The following is a 21352-nucleotide window of genomic DNA, read 5'->3' as shown; positions in this document are numbered from 1 at the left end:
ACCAGCTATGCCAATAACATTGTGTGTGTCTCTCTGTGAGGTAAGTTTGCCTCTCTGGGCCTGACAGTTCACTAAACATCCCTCTTGGTTTTAAGAGTTTGCAATTTTTTGATTTCAGATTGTTTTTACATTTATTCTTCTCATCACTGGAGTTGCATGGGTCATTTTCCAAAACTCCTAAGTGCAAATGACTATTTCTATAAAGTGATTTTTAAAAATCCCTACATGTAAAGATTAGCAAACAGCATTCAGTCTGAATGATGTTAGTTACAGACTGGACTTAATGTCAGTGGTTGTGCTGGGACTGCTCTCCCGAAGCAAAATGTATACTATCTAAGCCCCAGAACTTGAGAGAGCGAGCGAAATTTTCTGTACTGACTAAAGGTACTGGATTTGAGTTCTTATTATACTGCACCAGACAAAGCACTATGATGACAAATGCTTTGTGTAGCAAGAAGATTACTTTTGCAAGGAAAACTTTTAGAAAGTATGAGTTGGAAAGACCCTTTTCACTGGGATTTTATGATAAACTTTCCTACACTGGAAAGAAAACCACTAAAGATTTTCCCCCAGAACAGAGTTTCTGCTCTGACTTCCTCATCAGATAAGTGCAAAAACTGACCAAAACTTCAACAATGAAATAGGAGGGAAAAAAAAAAAAATCATCTCTACTAACACCTGACGTTTTTGGTTTTCTGCAGTAACCTTTTAAACTTACTTCTCACTCTCAGCAATGAGAGTTAGCAAAAACATTCTCACTAGGCACGGTATAGCTATACTTTACTGAATTGGGTACGTAAAAAGCAATGATCCCTCCTATGCAGGTATCTCATACCATACTTTCAGACACAGAGTTTCTGGTCTTTTTCTCTCAAGGGCCAACTCTGTTCCCACAAAAGACCTGATGCTTTTGAAATGAGGTACTGAAGAAGACTCTTGAGAGTCCCTTGGACAGTAAGGAGATCAAAGTAGTTAACCTAAAGGAAATCAACCCTGAATACACATTGGAAGGACTGACGCTGAAGCTGAAGCTCCAGTACTTTGACCACCTGATGCAAAGAGCCGACTCACTGGAAAAGATCCTGATGCTGGGAAAGATTGAAGGCAGGAGGAGAAGGGGGTGACAGAGGATGAGACTGTTACATAAGCATCACTGACTCAATAGACATGAGTCTGAGCAAACTCCGGACGATGGTGAAGGACAGATGAGCCTGGTGTGCTGCAGTCCATGGGGTCACAAAGAGTTGGACATGATTTAGCAACTGAACAACAACTGTTCCCACAGTGCTGGAGTCCTATGTCCAAGACTTCTACTGGAAGCTCTTCAGAAGGTGATCATAACTCAGAGGGATGAAAATGGGAAAATTATAGCATGCTAGTAGTAGGAGGCAGAGAAACAGGCATCCCAACATTCACTGCCAATCCTACTTTGTAAAAGTTGTTACGGGTGAGGCTGCGTAGTAAACAGGTGCAAACTGATGTAACTAAACTAGGACATCCTTCGCACGTGGACTTCACACCAGACCTCTGAACCATGAGCATGCAGGGGGTTACCCCCGGTTATAAGCAAGCATGCCACTTTTCTCTGTTTACACTCTATCGCCTAATACAAACTGCAATTCCTCAAGAGTCAGGAACATTGACAGGAATTTCTAGAGCCATGACAATGGTGAGATTAGTAATGGTTGTGGTGCAAGATACCACCAGGTTCCTGGGCCTCTCTTTAGCTTTCACTATCAGCATAGGGCTTGGCCCAAGGCCCGTGGCCAAGCTCTGACCATCATCATCCAGTCTTTCACTGAATGGGCCCAAACAGACTGTCTTTGCAAGCAATAATTTATTCTTGCCACAGAGTATTTATCAAGATTAAAGACACATGTGGGAGGCTTTGAGATTTCTAATTTTTCTCATTGGGTATACAGTTCTTCCTTGAAATACAAGTTTAAGACATGCAGGTTATTTGGGGCTACAGACATCCTACAAGGTTAAAAAAAAGAATTCCTTTAGAAGAAAAGTAAAAAGTCCAACACAGATGGAAATGAAAGTGAGAGTCTCCAAGGATGACTCTTTGGTGTGCTTTCTCAGAAAACTTAAAATTTTCTTTCCAGAAGCCATCTGATGGGCACTATATCCTATGACCTGTGTTTACTTACTGAGCTATTTTTCTTGATGAGACAAAATACATTGCTCAGGATCCGTGCACACATGATCAGGTCCTTCTGTTCTTGCAAGTGCATGTGGAGGTGATGTAGCACGACAGGCAAAAGAATATACCGGGAATCTGGAGGGAGAAGAAGTATTAGTGTCATATTCAGCAGGCCCACGCAAACCTCGTGCAAATCCTTATCTACTATTTAATTTTAACTGCTAAATTATTAACACATATAGTTAGAAAAGCACTTGTTCTACAAAGTTGATACTGAAAAACGGTAGTCCCTTCCCCAGCCCATGACCACTGTATTCACAAGGCCTTTCACTCTTTTATTGAAACAGGCTTTTTTGTTTGTTGTTTGTTTTTACTACCAAATACCTAAATGGCATGCTTTTCTTGCTATCTCCAGACTTTTCATTGAGATGAATTATCGAATCACTTCTTACTATGATAGATGAGAATTTAGTTTTTTTGTTTTGGTTTTTTTTTAACCTTTTTTTCTTCTCTCCAGCCTCTGAAAAGAGTTATATCACAATTTCTGGCTAAATTAACACTTTTCATTTCCTGCTATTCTGATTTCCAACCCTTTCTCCATGATCAGATTTTTGTTTTATTTTTGTTTCTCTCTCTGAAAGCTTTTAGGAGATTATTCCTTGCAATTCAAAACGTCACGATCATATACTTTGTCATGGCTCTTAAAATCTATAAACCCATGCCCTTGAGTTCTGGGAACTTGCCTTGAATTATTTCTAGTATTATTTCCTTCCTGCTACTAATAGTTCTTCTGTCCTCTGTCTGGAACTTTGACTACATTCATGTCATGAATATCATCTACTTTTCTTGAATATTTTTTCATATTTTTGATCTCTAACTTGTCATAAGTATTTGAAATAGTAAGGTGATAAGTAATCTAAAAATTAACTTATATGCAGTATATATTTCAATATTTTGAAAAAGTAACAGTGAATATGCCTATTGTCCTGAAGGTTTATTTTTCAATGTGATGTCATGAACACAAAATTATTGTCTATCTTGGGCCCATAATGGGAATTTTATTTATAGGATGTGCCCACTTGCAAATACCCCAACCCATCCTGCTTGATTTTCTAAAAGATGTCATCTGTGAAATAATTCAAATGAATTAATTTTGGGTTATACAAATCCATATGTCTTATAGACAGCTTGTATAAGCTATAATCCCACCTCACTCATTCCAGGAAAAATGGATAAGCTAAATAACTCTATACCTATTAAAGAAACTCAACTTGCTATTAGGAGAATACAAGGAAAATTCCAGACCCAGGTGGCTTCTATGAGTTCTATGAAGCAATAATTAGAAGAAAGCATATCAAATCTACATAAATCCTCCCAAAATATAGAATAAACAGGGAATACAATTAACTCATGTTATGAGGTCAGCATTATCTATGACAAAATTAGTCAAAGACATTTTAAGACAAAACTGCAGATTTGCTATCTCTCATCAACATAGATGCAAATATTCTTATATAAAATTTTAGTATAACACACATACAGTGATTAAATAGGTTTATCCTGGTAATGAACGATCGCTTTAACATTTGAAAGTCAATCAATCAATGTGATTCACTATATTAGCAGATGTATTAAAAATGTGAAAAATTCAGCATCCATTAATGATAAAAGGTGATAAGAACAGCTAAAGAATAATAGATTTCTCAAATTGATAAAGGGCATTGATGAAATATCTACTGTTAGCTACATAATAGTAAAAGGTTGAATGCTTTGTCTTTAAGATAAAAAATGAAGGAAGGCCAATTTCACCAATTCAACACTACACTAGATTCCTAGCTAGTATAATAAGGTATATCCAACAAAGTGAAAAAATGTATGATTCTGTATCCTAATAAAAATTTTAAGTATTCACAATTCGGAAAGTGCCTTTACTGGTGTTTGCCTGACTTCTCTTGTCTTCTTGGTTTCTTTCAGTAGTGAGGTTGGGAGTTATATTTCTTTTAATGCCTGCCACTAGACTACCAACACAATGAGGCGCGGCCTGAGGTTTACCATCAAAACAAACCACATAAGTCACAGTCGTGCTTCACTTTCAGAAAATGAACACAAAGTGTTAAAATACAGTAGAACTCATTGCAGGCTTCCCTGCAACAGGAAGCCTGAACCAGGAACTTCAATGAAACCAAAAGTGAAAGTCACTCTGTTCTGTCAGACTCTTTGCGATCCCATGGACTATACAGTCCATGGAATTCTCTAAGCTGAAATACTGGCGTGGGTAGCCTTTCCCTTCTCCAGGTGATCTTCCTGATCCAGGAATCGAACCGGGGTCTCCTGCATTGCAGGCAGATTCTTTACCAGCTGAATCACCACGGAAGCCCAAGAATACCGGAGTGGGTAGCCTTTTCCTTCTTCAGGGGATCTTCTTGACCCAGGAATCAAACCAGGGTCTCCTGCATTGCAGGTGGATCCTTTACCAGCTGAGCTGTACTTATTTACAAAACAATTACTTGACAAAAAGAACCAAGAAAAGGAACCTGAAAGCTTAAATGACAGGAGTCACTGCCTAGTGATGCTTAATTAGAAGGAAGATAAAGCTTGTCTGATATGTTCCTGCAGCCAGTGGGATTTGATTTCTAAAAATTCAATTTGCAACCAACTGTTAAGGAAATCTCTACTGCCAAAATGCAAGGCAGACAAATAATTGGTGTGTGGCATGTGTAAAAAGAAATATATGAGTTGCCTGAAGATTTGCTGCTTCTCCATTACTAGGGCAATATCAGCCAATGCACATGATAGAATCGAGGGGTAAGTGCCAAAAGAGCTGACTGGTTAAAATGCTAATTCTTAACTTTAAAACAAAACACCTAGAGTGATCAAGAAGGCTCAAAGGAAAAAAGAAAAAGGCTCAAAGAAAAAACAAAACCCAGACTTGAACATACAGTAAGTTTCTAAACAGTAGAATCTGTTATGCAGGTTCTGTCCTTGAAAGGGTCAAAACACTCAGATTCAGATTCTCAGATAAAGCTCACTGTATAGTGTGTCTTACTTTTTATTTTGTCTGTACACACGTGAAGAGATAAAGCCAGCTCCCATTAGCAATTTCCAATAGATGTGGGGCTAGGAAGAGGAAGCAGCAGCTAAGAAATGCTGATAAACTTCCTCCTTGAGGTTAATTTCATGGGAAGTTCTCATCTTTGCTCCTCTAGCAACAAAGCTTTAGACAATCGTCCTTGTAGTCCTCTGCCCCAGGTGAGTGAGGGCTGCGAGTCCTGCAGGGGCATGCAGGGTTTCCATCCACCCTCCACCAGTTGTCCCAGTACAGGCTGGACACCAGCAGCACCCCCAAGCAGCTGCTCCGTGGCAGCCTCAGGATGCGAGGTGGTACCTCAGGTGGGCAGGGGCTCTGGCTGTGGGACAGCTCTGAACGGAGCAGAGCTGCCGGATGCAGGGAAGCACCAGCAGGGCAGAAAGCCCTGAAATCAGAGCTGGTTTAGGCCTTTGTGATCCAAGATACCAGGAAATGAACTGCTGATGTCACAGCAACAGAAGCTGCAAACAAGCCCTTCAGACGCTGGTGGACAGAAAACGCTCAGAATGGATAGGACCGATGATGATTTAGGGGCTTCCTGCCGTGCACACACAGTCAGGACCACACAGGTAGACAACAGCCCAGGGCTAGGGATGATCTCTGTGTGGCCCAGGTTTCTTACCCAGTGGGTTCAATCTCCCACCCTTAAAGCAAAATACTAAGGGATGCAGAGGAACCAGAGATCAAACACCAGAATACGCTGGATCATGGAGAAAGCAAGGGAGTTCCAGAAAAACATCTATTTCTGCTTCATGACTATGCTAAAGCCTTTCAAGTGTGTGATTACAACAAACTGTGGAAAGTTCTTAAAGAGACGGGAGTACCAGACCACCTTACCTGTCTCCTGAGAAACCTGTATACAAGTCAAGAAGCAAGTTAGAACCTGACATAGAACAACTGACTGGTTCAAAATTCTGAAAGGAATACGACAAGGCTGTATATTGTCACACTGCCTATTTAACTCATATGCAGAGCATATCATGAGAAGTGCTGGGCTGGATTAACCACAAGCTGGAATCAAGATGGACGGAAGAAATATCAACGACCTATATGCAGATGATACTACTCTAATGGCAGAAAGTGAAGAGCAACTAAAGAACCTGTTGATGAAAGTGAAAGAGGAGAGTGAAAAAGCTGGCTTAAAATTCAACATTCAAAAAATTAAGATCATGGCATCCAGTCTCATCACTTCATGGCAAATAGAAGGGGAAAAGCAGGGAAGCAGTGACAGATTTTCTCTTCCTGGGCTCCAAAATCACTGTAGACAGTGACTGCAGCTATGAAATTAAAAGGCACTTGCTCCCTGAAAGAAAAGCTACGACAAACTTAGACAGCATATTAAAAAACAGAGACACTGCCGACAAAGCTATGGTTTTTCCAGTAGTCACGTGTGGATGTGTGAGTGCCGAAGAATTGATGCTTTTGAACTGTGGTGTTGGAGAAGACTCTTGAGAGTCCCTTGGACTGCAAGGAGATTAAACCAGTCAATCTTAAAGGAAATCAGTCCTGAATATTCATTGGAAGGACTGATGCTAAAGCTGAAACTCCAATATTTTGGCCACTTGATGCAAAGAACTGCCTCATTTGAAAAAGACCCTGATGCTGGGAAAGATTGAAGGCAGGATGAGAAGGGGATGACAGAGGATGAGACAGTTGGATGGCATCACTGACTCAATGGATATGAGTTTGAGTAAGCTCCGGGAGTTGGTAATGGACAGGGAGGCCTGGCATGCTGCAGTCCATGGAGTCGCAAAGAGTTGGACCTGATTGAGCGACTGAACAACAATTCTTGCTCCATCCTGATCCTGGTCATGACCTAGTACATAGCATTCATGAAGCATCTATCAAGTATCTGTTATGTACCAGGCACTGTTATGGAAGCTAGAGATAAAACTGTCTTCAGGATAAATACAACTCATGTTATCTTAGGCTCTTCTGGGATGAGGGGGGAGAGACAGATTTGAAACAACTAAATCACCAGTTCTTCAGTTATTTCAGATGTGTTAGGTTACCCGAGAAGTAAAAAGCCCAAGAATGAGACTGATGATGGGATGGGTGAGGCAGATAAGAGATTTCTTGAGAAAATGAGAGTTCAACTGAATCCTGAAGGGTAAAGATGGGTCAACTTGATTCAGAAAGGAACAGGAGAAAGTCGGTTCCAAGCAGAGTGAAGTAACACTGAGATGGGACTAGGCGGGTGGACAGGGCATTATCATTCTACTTTGAGGGGAAAAAGAGCATTCTTCATTCCTGCAACTCCATGCATCTTTACAAGGCCTGTCTGCTACAGTGTAAGCTGTGGTTAATAGAAAAGTTGCGAGTAAGTGACATTTTCTAATGTGAAAGAAATTTAATCACAGTGCAAGAAAAGTCAATACTCAACTAGGCTTTACCTAAAGTTCAAAGAAAGAAAAGCTACAGGCACCCATCAACTGTAGTAGCATTTTATTCTTCAAGTCGTCAAATTAATAGATACACCATCACACATCCTTTTTTTATATTGTGGCCTAAAATGGGGGGTGGGATGGACAGGTAGAGGCATTCTTTCCCAGAATAAACTTTAAAAACAGTCTTATGGGGACTTTCCTGTGGTGGTCCAGTGGCTAAGACTCCACGGTCTCAATGCAGGAGGGCCAAGTTTGATCCCTGCTCAGGGAACTAGATCTCGCATGCCACAACTGAGACCTGTGCAGCCAAATATTAAAAATAACAACAACAACAAAGATGTCCTTAAAAAAAACAGTCTTATAGTCCACCTTCCTCCCCTTCTCCTTTTCTTTTTCATTGCTGCCATCAAGTCCACAAAAGAGCTAATAGGGAACTGGGGAGTTTCTGGCAGAAGGAAAAAACAATGACTTCTGGGCACTTTCTTACGAAATCCCTATGATACCTGGCTTTTCAGTTTGTGGGAACAGAAAGTAGCACCAGCGTGCTTCTCATCACTACATGCTCAGTGCATTTATGCTCACCTCTATCACCTACACTGTGGTTTGCCTGAGAAACTGCTCAATTATCCCAAAGGAAAAACATGTATGACCTTATCTTAGCAAGCAAATAGCTCGGGAATGACTGCAGACCTCTGCTGAACAAGTCAAGCACCAAGCGATGGGGCCCAATGAAAATGGAGGCAAAACCACAATCCCCCAGAGCCTGCCCTGTGGTCTGAGAAGACTCAATGTCCACCTTCTCACTCCCACAACTTCAACTGCCACTCAGCTCCCATTCTCCATGCTTCTGCCTCCTCCTGCCTCAATCTCTATCCTTCAAATCTGCTCTTTACTCACGGCAAGCTGTTTTCTCCAACATCACTGAGACCTTTTCCTGGCCTTCAAAAAACAGGAAGAATAGAATTGTGGGGAGAAAAGGAAAAGTGAGCAGCTCAACTTTTATACCTTAAATAAGCCTGCCTGGACCCCAGATGATTTAGGCGTGGAATGACAACCTGCTTAAATTTCAAATCTGAGCTAAGTCTTTCAGGTCTAGCCAGATACTCTAGACTCTCACCTTGCGGTACAGCTCAAAGGGACTGATTCAGTTCTGCCTGGCTGTGGAATGCCTCCAGCCCTGAGGCTGCCCCCTGGCCCTTAACTCAAGATGGCTTGAACCTTCCTACCACGTTTTTTTTTTTTTGTTCCCTTCTGTGGTGTTGACCTTGTGTGTCCCTCTTTGCCTTCTGTGAGTATTAATTTCTAATGTAGGCTCAACTAGAAGTATTCTGCAGCCATACCGCTTCCTTTGTGTATCTCCTCCACTTTTTTTCTCTCTGGGGTTTGCATTGGTTAATTTTGTATGTCAACGTGTCCCATGGCAGCTCAGGTGTTTGGTTAAATGCTATCTTTGGTGTGCCAGTGTATTTCTGGATGAGAATTATGTGTGATTTGGTAGTCTAAGTAAAGCAGATTGTCCTCCCCAACATGCGTGGGCCTCACCTAATCCGTTGAAGCTCTGAATATAAGAAAAGGTGGAGTAAGGAAGAGTTTACTCCCTCTGCCTGTCATTCAGCTGAGATATCCACCTTCTCCTGCCTTCAGATTTAGACTGGAATTTATACAAACACCTCTCCTGGTTTTTAGACCTTGGAACTCAGACTGGAACTATATCACCAACTTTGAATCTCCAGCTTGCTAACTGCAGATTTTGGGACTTCTCAGCCTCCATAAACACATAAGACAATTCCTTACAATAAATCTATACACACACACACTATTGGGTCTACTTCTCTGGAGAAGCCTAATATAGGATTCTAGTACAAAGACAGCTTTCAAAACTTTCTACCTCTCCTAAGGAGCTTGTAACATCTACAGTTTTGTCCTTCAAAATATTTTGAGATCTATTTTCTTAAAGCATGGGCTGACTGTACTCTGTACGCCTTTCTAGCTAATATGAATGCCCCAGAAAATGAGGTCACTTTCTCAGGTCCCTCTCACTCTCTATCACCAACCAGTTCATCTTTGTTGATCAGAATTCAGCTCAGAGTAGCAATTATCTCTGCCACACTCAGTGTTCTGAGAAACGGAACTGTCATTAAGGCCATCAAGAATTAAATACTTTGTCTTCAGCTAAATACATAGCCAGCTGATACCCTGTAATGTACTTATCCCTATTTTATTTTCCCCTGTTCAGATTTATAATTTTAATCAGCAAAGTGTCATTTGTAACTTCCATCTGGCCAAGATGTGTTTACTTATATAACTGTAGGACTTCATGTTCCATTTATTTTACTTCCAACAAGTAAATAAAATTCATAGACTCCTGAGTGTTTTTGCCTTTCATATATGGAGCTACACCATCACACTGCTTTTAAATTGTTCGTTTTACCCCTATGTAGTAGGCAGAATAAATTGTTTCCCTCAAAGATATCTACATCTTAATTCTCAGAACCTGTGAATATGTTATGTGAATAGATTATGTTAAAGATATTTTTTTGGAAATGATTAAAATAAGGATACTGAACTGGGGAGATTATCCTGAATTCTAGGTGGGACCCATGTAAACATAGAGGTCCTTACAAGTGAAAGCAGCTAGACAGAGTCAGAGATGTGAAGATGCTAAACTGCTGGCTTTAAAGATGAAGGAGTGGGGAATGTAGGTAGCCTCTAGAAGCTGTCAGAGGCAAGAAAACAAATTATTCCCTAGACACTACACAAAGGAATGTTGCTCCATCCACACCCTGATTTTAGGCCAGTGAGAAGCATTTTGGACTTCTGCCCTACAGACATGTAACATAAGAAATTTGAGTTACATTAATCCACTAAGTTTGTGGTAGTCACTGTGGCACCAGCAGGAAGCTAACAGGTCAAAACTTATCTAAAACATGAATCTGATTTCACCATAGTTTGGTGATGCTATTCATGGTTTTTCCTTGTTGTTGTTATGGTTCCTGGGTAACTTTTTTACTACTGTGCCACCTGGGAAGCTCAGTGAGTCACTAAATCACAAGCTAATCCCATCTTCCTGGGGGCCCTGAGGGGAGTCAAGCCTCTTACCAGCATCTGCGTCCATGTGTTCCATTGGTCGGGAGTTACTTGTTTCTCAGAAGTTTATGTTTCCCCAGCATCACCCTCCACGAGCAGTGTCCCACATAACAAGGGAGGCAGGCTTCCCCTGCCCCTCTTCACATCAGTGTCACCATCACTAATCCCCAGCACTGGCTCTGAGTCTCTCCTCTAGGTCACGAGCACAGGTCTTTCAGGGTCCACGTTCCCTGGGTCTCGTGAGTCCTTCTATTCTGGCCCCAGTAAATAATCTCGTCACCTCCCACAGAGACCCAGTATGATTTCTCTACCATCTCTTGAGCATCAGTAATCAACAAGGAACTGAGTCCACAGACAGAACACATCTCCCAGGGGCAATAATGAACAAAAATAATTTCCTTACATTTAAAAACGGTTTTCATTATCTATGTTGCTCTTTTTGTGTCAGACTTTAACCTAACAAAGAATTATCTAGCCAGTAAGAGAGAAATATGGTAAAAATCACCAATTCCTCTGACAGGAGAATAAACTCTTCTTAGTTTGGTAATTGATATTGACAGAATTTATATTCTAGTCAAATTTGGATGCCTAATTGGGACCTTCATCCTTTCTACTTCATACTGCCTATTCTTCACCCTCAAGGAAGCCCTAATCATTGCAGCAGAACCCTAGGACTCTGAGAGGTACAGTCTGAAAACTACTACAAAAGCATCTTTCCAGGATGAGATGTGTTTTCATGGGGAGAAATCAGAAGGTTGAAGCCTCTTTCACACTGAAACATTGTTTATCTCAGAAAAAAATCAGAAACATACTAACAGTCTATCAACAGGGAAAAGATAAATTAACCATGATATACAAATATTCGTTGGACTACTATACAATAGTAAAAAAGAACAAGAGCTATATCTAATAGCATGGAAAAATAAAAAAGTGCAATATTAATCAAAAAGAAGCACTCTACAGAATGACATTCAATATAATATTATGTAAAAACTAAAAGATGAAAAAAATTTGAAAAGGTAAAAAATGATGTTTTTATAGCTACAGAATAAAGGCATAGAAAACAGAAATGAATCTGATAGTGGAAACATATATGAAGGAAGTGAGTATATACAAGAGGGTCTATTTCTATAATGACAAATCTCTTAAAAGACCTAAAGTAAATATCCCCCATTGTTGAGATTTATTATGCTCTAGTCTAGTTTGTATGTTTAAAGTGTTTCACAATAATGTAAAAAAGGTTTCTTAACTATATTTTAGACCTTTTTCAAAAATATAACACACACATATATGTATTCATGTGAAAAGAGATTTCTCAAAATATAATTTTTTAAAGTTTTTGATTCAGTGATAATTATGGAAACTTTTAAAATATAATTTAAAATGAGGCTGGCATTTTTTTTTTTTTAAACTGGAGGAATTTCTAGTATGTACTGGGATTTCATAGTAGACATTATGACAAAATCAACTTAGTAAGTAGTCACTTGCTATTAGGATAAAATATATAAAAAATGACAATACACTGTAACTTTCACCCAGTTTCAGAACACAAATTGATGGAAAACTTTTAAGGACAAATGAGATAAACAAACAAGGATTATACCAGTTCCCTGTAAGCATCTCTGAAAAGAAAAATTTTTAATTTTGTTGACTAAAGAAGAAAAAAAAAATCTACAGCAAGGAAAAAAGCATGCCCTACACTACAACTTGTTGTGATCTGAATTAACAATTTAATTATTAGAATTTTCATTCTTTCCAGAAACAAAGTTTTAAGAGCCATACTTTTGTGTTTGACTATTTAATAAACTTATTCTACCATCCAAATACACAATGCTTCTGAGAAAGAAGTTTTTAGTTTCCTTTTTCAATTGCTTCTGCTGACCTATGACTAGAAAATGTAAGCAATGGCTTTCTAGAGACACTGTTTTATCCGAGAGACACAGCACCTTACCTGGGTTGGTATAGAGCTGGCTTTCCACGGTCTTGCCAATGCACTGCAGTTTAACAGCCTGCAGGGCGTCATCCACGTGCACGATCGTTGGCAGACTGCCCAGGGTGTCCTGGACCAAGTTGGCCACCTCCCGGACGTCAAAGAGCTTCAACAGCTCTGAATACACAGCTGGGAAGGAGCTCAGAAACACAGCCTTTAAAAGAAGAATTTAAGTCAATTCCCAGATATGCCCTGAGAAATCAGCTATAAAAATGTCAGTGAGTTTAAGACTGTGACAAATATTTTTAAATGGTAGGAAATAGAATGTCAAATGCTTCTGGTACCTAAATCTAAAAAGACTAAAAGGGCAAAATTTAAGGGAAAAAGGTATACCAAAATAGAGCAATTTTTCAAAATATGCAAAGGTATAACATAGTAAAAAACTGGGAAATCCTGTAAAACAACTGACATTAGCAAAATGATGGACAAAACCCCCACAGATTCAGCAGAAGGTAGCATGATCAAAAGGTAGAAATACTCAGCCAAGACCTGGATTGTAATTACTTATGTTTCATTCTTTTTGGAGAAGCATTCTGAAGTGCTCATTTAAATATCATTTACCTTTAAGAAGCCAAACACATTAATTCCTTAAAACACTCAATTTATGATTAAAGAAAAAACACAGGACATCAGAAGGCATCAGAAGACCTAGATTACATGTAGGACTAGCTTGACTTCTAATCAACTCTGTGACCTGGACAAGTCATTTTAAACCCCTAGCTTTCAGTTTCATCACCTGTAAAATGACAAGATCATTAGAATAATCCCTCGGGTTACTTCAAGATCTAATGAAAATCCAAAACTGTGTTTATTAAGAACAATATTGTTTACATAAATAAAGAAACCTGATTGTTATTTTTTAAAAGAAAAAAAATAGGTGCTAACATCAAACCCTGAGGGGCATACTTTTAAAAATTGGGCTAAGACTGCACATCAAAACAAACTCAGCCTTTTAAAATTCCACAAAAGGAGGGCAGTGGAAAGAAAAATTGATCAACCACCTGGTGGAGGAAGAGGCACATGTTTCTAATATGCTGAGATTCAATGGCTGTCGGATTCACCAATGAGATCTGACACCAGCAGAAAGTGGGTCAGGTTTCCATGTGCTGATGATTCAAACACAGAATCGAATTCAAATTTGTGGACTCTGGTATCTACCTATATAGCGGTAGCAGAAATACGTTGAAGAGCTGAGACCTGTTTTTGATATCAGAACCATCAGAATGCTCAGGGTCAGCAGCTATGTTCTCCCTTTGACTTTTAAAAATTATAGATTTACTTGAATGCTTTTAAAATTAATTACTTGATATTTTTTGGTAAAGACTTTATTTATATAACCTTCATTTCACTCTGCAAAGAATTGAGTCATAAGATGAAGTTTAAAAAGAGTAAATGAGGCCAGCTTTCTGATCACTGAAAAATCACCTAACTTGATGTTCCTCAGAAATCCCTTAATGTATGCATCAATTCTTTATTTATACCTCTTTATTTCAAAAAGATATTTGTGCCTGCAGTGTAAGATACAATTATTTAAAAAGATAAAGAAAAAAGGACCTTGTGATGAGGGTAGAAAGAGACTTGTACAGGTATCTAAGCTAAAGATTTCTACTGCAAATAATAAAAACACAATATTGTTTTGATCTTCCTCGTAGCCAAGACAAAAAGAGAAAAGATAATTAATAGGAATTTGGGGCAGGGTCTCAGGGCTGAATGCCTTCCACCATTCTTCTTTTTTGGGGGTTCCCAGGGTAGAGAGCTGCCTTTGGAATGAACTACAGACAGCTGAGTTAGTCTTCTGTCCTGCTCCCAACGACAGAATCATTAACAGGCTGGGCTTAGGCCAGGAGGACCAAATGAACCTCCAAGCAGTACCAGCTCTACAGAGCAGCTGTCTACTGATCCAACTGGAAGGATTGCTGGGATGGCCTATTCTGCCTCCAGGAGACAGAATTTGCTGAGTTGTAACTCACATGGAAAAAATCCAAAATGGAGCAAGGAAACTGGGACTTTTGTGTTTAAGGCAAGAATCCAGACCAATGGCTATCCTCGGCTCTGGACACGGTAGGCAGAGTTCCAAGATGATCTCCAAGAAATCTGTCCCCTGATGCTGTTCCCAGGCAGAAGTGTTCTCTGGCACATGGTAGGGGAACTCAGAGATTTGAAGCATGAGAAAGATTTGATAAACTGTGCCTGGCTTTGAGGATTGGAGGGGCCATAAACCAAGGAATGTGTGGTCTCTAGGAGCTAAGAGCACCCAGCTCCTTCCCCACCTCTGGCTGACAGCCAGCAAGGAAATGGGACTCTCACTCATAAGGAAACTGATTCCTGTCTGAAGTCTGAAAGATCTAGAAGGTGAATTCCTCCCGAAAGCCTCCAGATAAGCCGTCAAAGCCAACCCCTTGATATTGGCTACAGGAAACCCTAAGCCAAAAATTCGACCACATCTTTTGATCTACAGAATCTGACCTGATAAATGGGTGTCATAACACCATCATGAGAAACGCTGGGCTGGAGGAAGCACAAGCTGGAATCAAGACTGCCAGGAGAAATATCAATAACCTCAGATATGCAGATGACACCACCCTTATGGCAGAAAGCAAAGAACTGAAGAGCCTCTTGATGAAAGTGAAAGAGGAGAGCAAAAAAGTTGGCTTAAAGTTCAACATTCAGAAAACTAAGATCATGGCATCTGGTCCCATCACTTCATGGGAAATAGATGGGGAAACGGTGGAAACAGTGGCTGACTTTATTTTTATGGGCTCCAAAATCACTGCAGATGGTGATTGCAGCCATGAAATTAAAAGACGCTTACTCCTTGGAAGGAAAGTTATGACGAACCTAGACAGCATATTAAAAAGCAGAGACATAACTTTGCCAACAAAGGTCCGTCTAGTCAAAGCTATAGTTTTTCCAGTGGTCATGTATGGATGTGAGAGTTGGACTATAAAGAAAGCTGAGTGCTGAAGAATTGATGCTTTTGAACTGTGGTGTTGGTGAAGACTCTTGAGAGTCCCTTGGACTACAAGGAGATCCAATCAGTCCATCCTAAAGGAGATCAGTCCTGAGTGTTGCTTGGAAGGACTGATGTTGAAGTTGAAACTCCAATACTTTGGCCACCTGATGCGAAGAGCTGTATCATTTGAAAAGACCCTGATGCTGGGTAAGACTGAAGGCAGGAGGAGAAGGGGACAACAGAGGATGAGATGGATGGATGGCATCATCGACTCAATGGACATGGGTTTGGGTGGACTCCGGGAGTTGGTGATGGACAGGGAGGCCTGGCGTGCTGCGGTTCATGGGGTCACAAAGAGTCGGACACGACTGGGCAACCGAACTGAACTGAACTGAACACTATCATGGTCATCTGTTGCGCAGTGACAGAAACCTAACGTATGGGATCAATCAGATTAGTGACACCTTCCATCTTAGAAGAGAGAGCAATGACAGTGTGGGGTCAAATGGGGACTTGGAATGGGAAGAAGTGTTTAAAATTCTCCTTCCTCCCAAAATATAGAGGGACAAAGTCCTCCTTGCTTAATGAAGAAAACTAACTGCTTATTTATAGAAATTTTCTCTTAGCACCAAACTAAGAAACTATGTACACATTTTATATATTATCTCCTGATAAAAAGCTAACAGTCAAAAATGAAGAATCAAATATGATTCTTTGAAGGTGCAGCAGTTTCACTATTTTAAAAAAAAGTTATTTTAATATTTTAATTTTTCTTTGGCCATGCCCCAAGGCATTTGGGATCTTACTACCCCAACCAGGGATACAGCCCACACACCCTGCATTGGAAGGTGAAGTCTTAACCACTGCACGTCCAGGGAGGTCCCAACTGCTTCACTATCCTGATGGAGGGGTAGAATTTAGAGAATCAAAAGCAGTTGGAGGTTAAATATAGAAAAGGAAGCTGCTCTATATCACGGCTGTCCCTCAGAGCCCAAATTTCTCAGAGTGATGGCTAGGATTCAGTGTAACATAACTAAGGTAAAAGAATGTTTCTCTAACTTTAAAGAAGAAAAAAAAAATCTCATGAGTCCATAGCAAGACATTCTCATTTGAGAAACCATGATTTAAGATTACTCTTGAGAGAATATTTTTCAGATATGAATTAGGTATGTTATATCCTTGATAGAGGTTTTTCTTTTTTTTTTTAATGAAAAATCTCAAAATGAAAACTGAAATTTTCAACAGTTTTTATAAAAGTAGTGAACTTATGAGAATATTGATCTAAAGGAATATATGGTTAGCCTGTTGGAATATCCTTTTCAAATATCACCAGCTGGTAAGTAAGGTTTGATTAGTTGGCAACTTGACATTGAGATCTCTGGCAAGTCTCCTAAAGTTCAGTGATTGTACCATTGACAAGAGAAGCCAAAATGATATTAAAAGAGCCCATATCCTTACCCAGGGGCTTCCCCGGTAGCTCAGTGGTAAAAGAATCCACCTGCAACTCAGGAGACACGGGTTTGATCCCTGGGTTGGGAAGATCCCCTGGAGAAGGAAATGGTAACCCACTCCAGTATTTTTGCCTGGAAAATCCCATGGACAGAGCAGCCTGGTAGGCTATAGTCTGTGGGGTCGCAGAAGAGTCAGACACGACTTAGTGACTAAATAACAACATCCCTACCCAGATGGAAGAGAAGTCCACCTCTGCAAAGAAGAAAGTAACAAGAACAGCTCCCAAACAGTCAGAAAAACACGGCATTATTATTGTAGGGGGGGTTGTACATTTCTAGTGTTTTGCCTTTAGATATTAATGCCTTCCAAATGGCAAACAACACCAAGTTACAACAATACTCCTAGGGATCTAGTTTCCTACTATCCCTTTTTGTATCCAAATTCACAGTGATTGTAAGTCTCAAGTCTCCAGGGGAGGGTAATAAGGAAGTTGCTTCCCCATCTGAACGGGTTTTTTAATCAAGTTATTAGAATTAAACAGGTACAAGAAGTATCAAGAAAGTGTAGAGAAAGGTATTCAGAATGATCTCACAGCACAATGACCTCTTGGCACAACTATTTGAAAAGTAGATAGATCCTGTTCTTAAACAAAACATGAGAGCTACTCCTGGTAATATACTTTGGCAGCGACCGCTGAGCACTGGTGATAGAGTAACTCCCAGGATGATTAGGGTCAACTGGAAACAAAACAACATGCAGTTTAGCCGAGACCAGTACAATGAGCCTCAAGTGCAGGGATTAAAATGCAGCACGAGGGAATTCTCCGGCGGTCCAGTGGTTAGGACTCACCAGTCTCATTCCCGGGATTGGGTTCCATCCCTGGTTGGGGAACTGGTCACACAGTGTACCAAAAAAAACAAAAAGGCAGGCTTGGGGGAAACAACTGCAGCAGATTGTTGTTTTTGTTGCTCAAAACAATACTCTTTATGACCCCATGGACTGCAGCACATCAGGCTTCTCTGTCCTCCACTATCTTTCGGAGTTTGCACAAACTCATGTCCATTGAGTCAGTGATGCCATCCAACCGTCTCATCCTCTGTCACCCTCTTCTCCCCCTGCCCTCAGTCTTGCCTTCCTGAGTCAGCTCTTCACATCAGGTGGCCAAAAGATTGGAGCTTCAGCATCAGTCCTTCCAGTAGCAGACGAGTTAGAGAAAAATTCCTCCCCACAGGTGACACTGACAGGGTGTCTCCAATCAGCAGTGTGAGTTCTAGAAACTGGAATGGAGGCCGATGCAAACCAACAGGCTCTCCATTTGGGGTGATAACAGTCCAAAGAAAGACATTACCAACTTTTGCTCTGCTGGTGCTCAGAAGCTGGGGGACTTTTTAAAAGGCTATTCCGAGTCATTTAAGCTACAAATATAACCTGGAGTTATGAAATGCTGATGGAGAAAATATTCACTTAGGTGGCTATGTAAAAACAAATAAATTGGACTCATTTTTTCCTCCATTCAGCAGAGATGAAAAAAAAATTACCTGTGATTGAGATAATGCTCCAGATCCTTTGCTTTCTTGTGAAAGAAAAAAACGAACTGACATGAGCAGCTCCTGAATACAGCAGCGAAATTCCTCCTCATTCTGTCCTCCGGTGGCAAGGGAAAACAGCCTTCGAGACTGAACAATATACTTAAAAATATATTCTTGGGCCTTAAAACAAAATTTTTAAAATGTTAGTTTCAAAAAAAAAAAAAAATCAAAGGTATTTATTTAACAATGACCCAACACAAAACTATAGTACAACATTAGACTTTTAAATTATTGATTTAAGTACTAAGGCCCTGTGTAATTTTTGAACAGTATTTACTCATAGAGAAAGAGCTGTTTTTCTCTAATGCCTAATGAGAGGAAACAAACATATAGATAATTTTTAAATTCTATATAATTCTTAAAGAGGTATTAACATTAAATGGTTTTGATCCTCAGATGATTTTTTTTAGTATAATTAACAAAGATACGGTGGTCTGTTTTTCAAAAATAATTCTGCTTTGCTGGTAGGTTCTCTTGCCACTTGCATTTTACCTTCAATCAGCCCCAAATGACAAATTTATGATGAGTAAAATGCTTGTTTTTCAGAATGTACACCTGTTTACTTTTACCTACTGACATCAAATACTATGTACTCAATTACAGAAATCAAAAGGCTGCCAAGGCTGTTACTGGACAAACCTCTTAAGAATCTGTTGACAGATGGGAGGGAGGTAAGAGAGGGGTTCAGAATGCAGGGGACACATGCATATCTGTGGCGGATTCATGATGATGTATGGCAAAAGCCATCACAATATTGCAAAGTAATTGCCCTCCAATTAAAATCAATTAACTAATTTAAAAAAGAATCTATTGGTAGATTCTTTACAAATATGTTGCAAGAAAGGTATCAACATCTTCATATACACAGAGCTCGTAGGGCCCAGAGATATGGGCAGTGTTAAATCACAAGACCCCGTAAAACCTCAGGTTTCCTCATTATGATCCCTGCTAAGCCATCCTCCAGGCAAGAATACTGGATTGGGTTGCCATGCCCTCCTCCAGGGGATCTTCCCAACCAAGGGATCGAAGCCAGGTCTCCCACATTGCAGGTAGATTCTTTGCCATCTGAGCCACCAGGGAAGCCCATGAATACCGGAGTGGGTAACCTATCCCTTCTCCAGGGGATCTTCCCAATCCAGGAATTGAACTGGGGTCTCCTGCATTGCAGATGGATTCTTTACCAGCAGACCTACCAGGGAAGCCCTTAAAATGTAAGACAAATGGTTCTCAGATGGTCTCTGTCAGGGTGGTAGAAGCAAGAACAGGGAAATTCTAAGCTTAACTGCTCATCTGCAGTCTTGTCTTCTCAATCCTTCCTTCTAGATTTCAAGTGTTCAGAGCCTGGAGGAGTAAGGATTTAATGCCAGGGAGGTTCCAGTGGGTGAGTCTGGCAAAGTTCTTTTCAAATCTCATCACCTCCAGAGAAGCCACAAACTGATTAAGATCATTGCACTGGAATGTCAGTGATACATCATCAGCAATTACTGTCTGTGTAGAGGAAACCAATTTGCTTAGGCATTGCCACGCAGCAGTGGGCTGCTGGGCTACGACATGCTATCCACAGCATGTCATTACCTTCAACACCTCTTGGATGTGCTCTTGTCTCTCCGCTTCTGTGATCCGGTCCACATACCACTTGAGTACTTTGATGAGATCTCTAAAATACAGGGGAAATGTGCAGAAGGGAGACTTGGTCTCATTCTCAATTAGAAGCCAACAAATCAAACACTTATTTTTATCACAAGGAGGTGTCATTTTCCATCAGTTCTCAACGTTTCTGTCAAACTGTTATAATATGATAAGTTTACAAAGTCTGCATATCAACATCATTATCCCTCTTTTGAAGCTGAAGAGAGAAACAACATTTCCTCCCAGCGAGATTCCTTTCAATCTGGACATATTCCATGAGCCCTGCTGCTTCTGGCCATGCTTCCAATGAGTGAACACAAATATCAGAAGAAAGGACTCCAGCCAGGGCAGTGTCTGAATCTGACTGCCACGGTCAATCTCGGACAACTGCTAATTAGGATTTCCTCCCCAGTGAAATCCTAATTTGGATGAAATATTTAGCGGGAGGCAAAAGGAGATGTGGGGAAGGATAAAGGTACCACCTCCTCATTTCAAATCACAACCCCATGGACTTAACAAGCCAATTCTCTGACCTGTGGGAAGAATGAGGCTTACCATCAGAGAATGCCCTAGTAATTTCCAGAAAAGCCAAGTTTTATTTTTTCCAAGTAATTTTTAGAAGTTTTATTGTTTTAAGAAACAAAAATTGAATTAACCTCCACCCCTTAAATTCTCAAGATTGCAGTTACGTGACCTTTAACACCGGCCAATTCTTGGCATCTAGAAAACAGCAATTTTTTAAAATTTTCTCTCTGTCCGAGGAGAATTCATGGTTGCTCCAGTTGATAGATGCTGATGGGAACACTACTTTTGAGGATGAGTGGTCATGATTCTGGCCCATGAAGATTCCGTGGGCCTTATTTGTCTTATTAGAACTGATCAGCTGCCTTCCTGGCTAATCTGAAGTTTACACCACTGTTTTCTAGTTTCCAGTGACAGTGTCAGTCAGAATGGTGACCCCTCACACCAGGGCCCAAACTGTTAGGTCATGGGCAAAACTATCCTTGCTCAAACATTTCACCCTTGGAAAA

General features: G+C 40.3%; 1 protein-coding gene across 3 annotated transcripts in view; it reads right to left on the bottom strand.

Moving 5' to 3' along the window:
- The window catches only part of DOCK4 (dedicator of cytokinesis 4), a 471517-nt gene that overhangs the window by 123228 nt on the left and 326937 nt on the right, over nt 1-21352 (bottom strand). For all 3 annotated transcript variants that reach the window (XM_043463173.1, XM_043463171.1, XM_043463172.1), the window contains exons 21-24: nt 20268-20349; nt 18642-18812; nt 12660-12852; nt 2154-2281 (exon numbers count right to left, since the gene is read on the bottom strand). In XM_043463173.1, coding sequence (XP_043319108.1) covers nt 2154-2281; nt 12660-12852; nt 18642-18812; nt 20268-20349 — 574 coding nt within the window. The remainder of the gene's footprint in view (nt 1-2153; nt 2282-12659; nt 12853-18641; nt 18813-20267; nt 20350-21352) is intronic.

Source organism: Cervus canadensis, chromosome 3 (genome assembly GCF_019320065.1).
Source record: "Cervus canadensis isolate Bull #8, Minnesota chromosome 3, ASM1932006v1, whole genome shotgun sequence".
NCBI lineage: Eukaryota > Metazoa > Chordata > Mammalia > Artiodactyla > Cervidae > Cervus > Cervus canadensis.
This window is presented reverse-complemented; position numbering and strand designations above follow the sequence as displayed.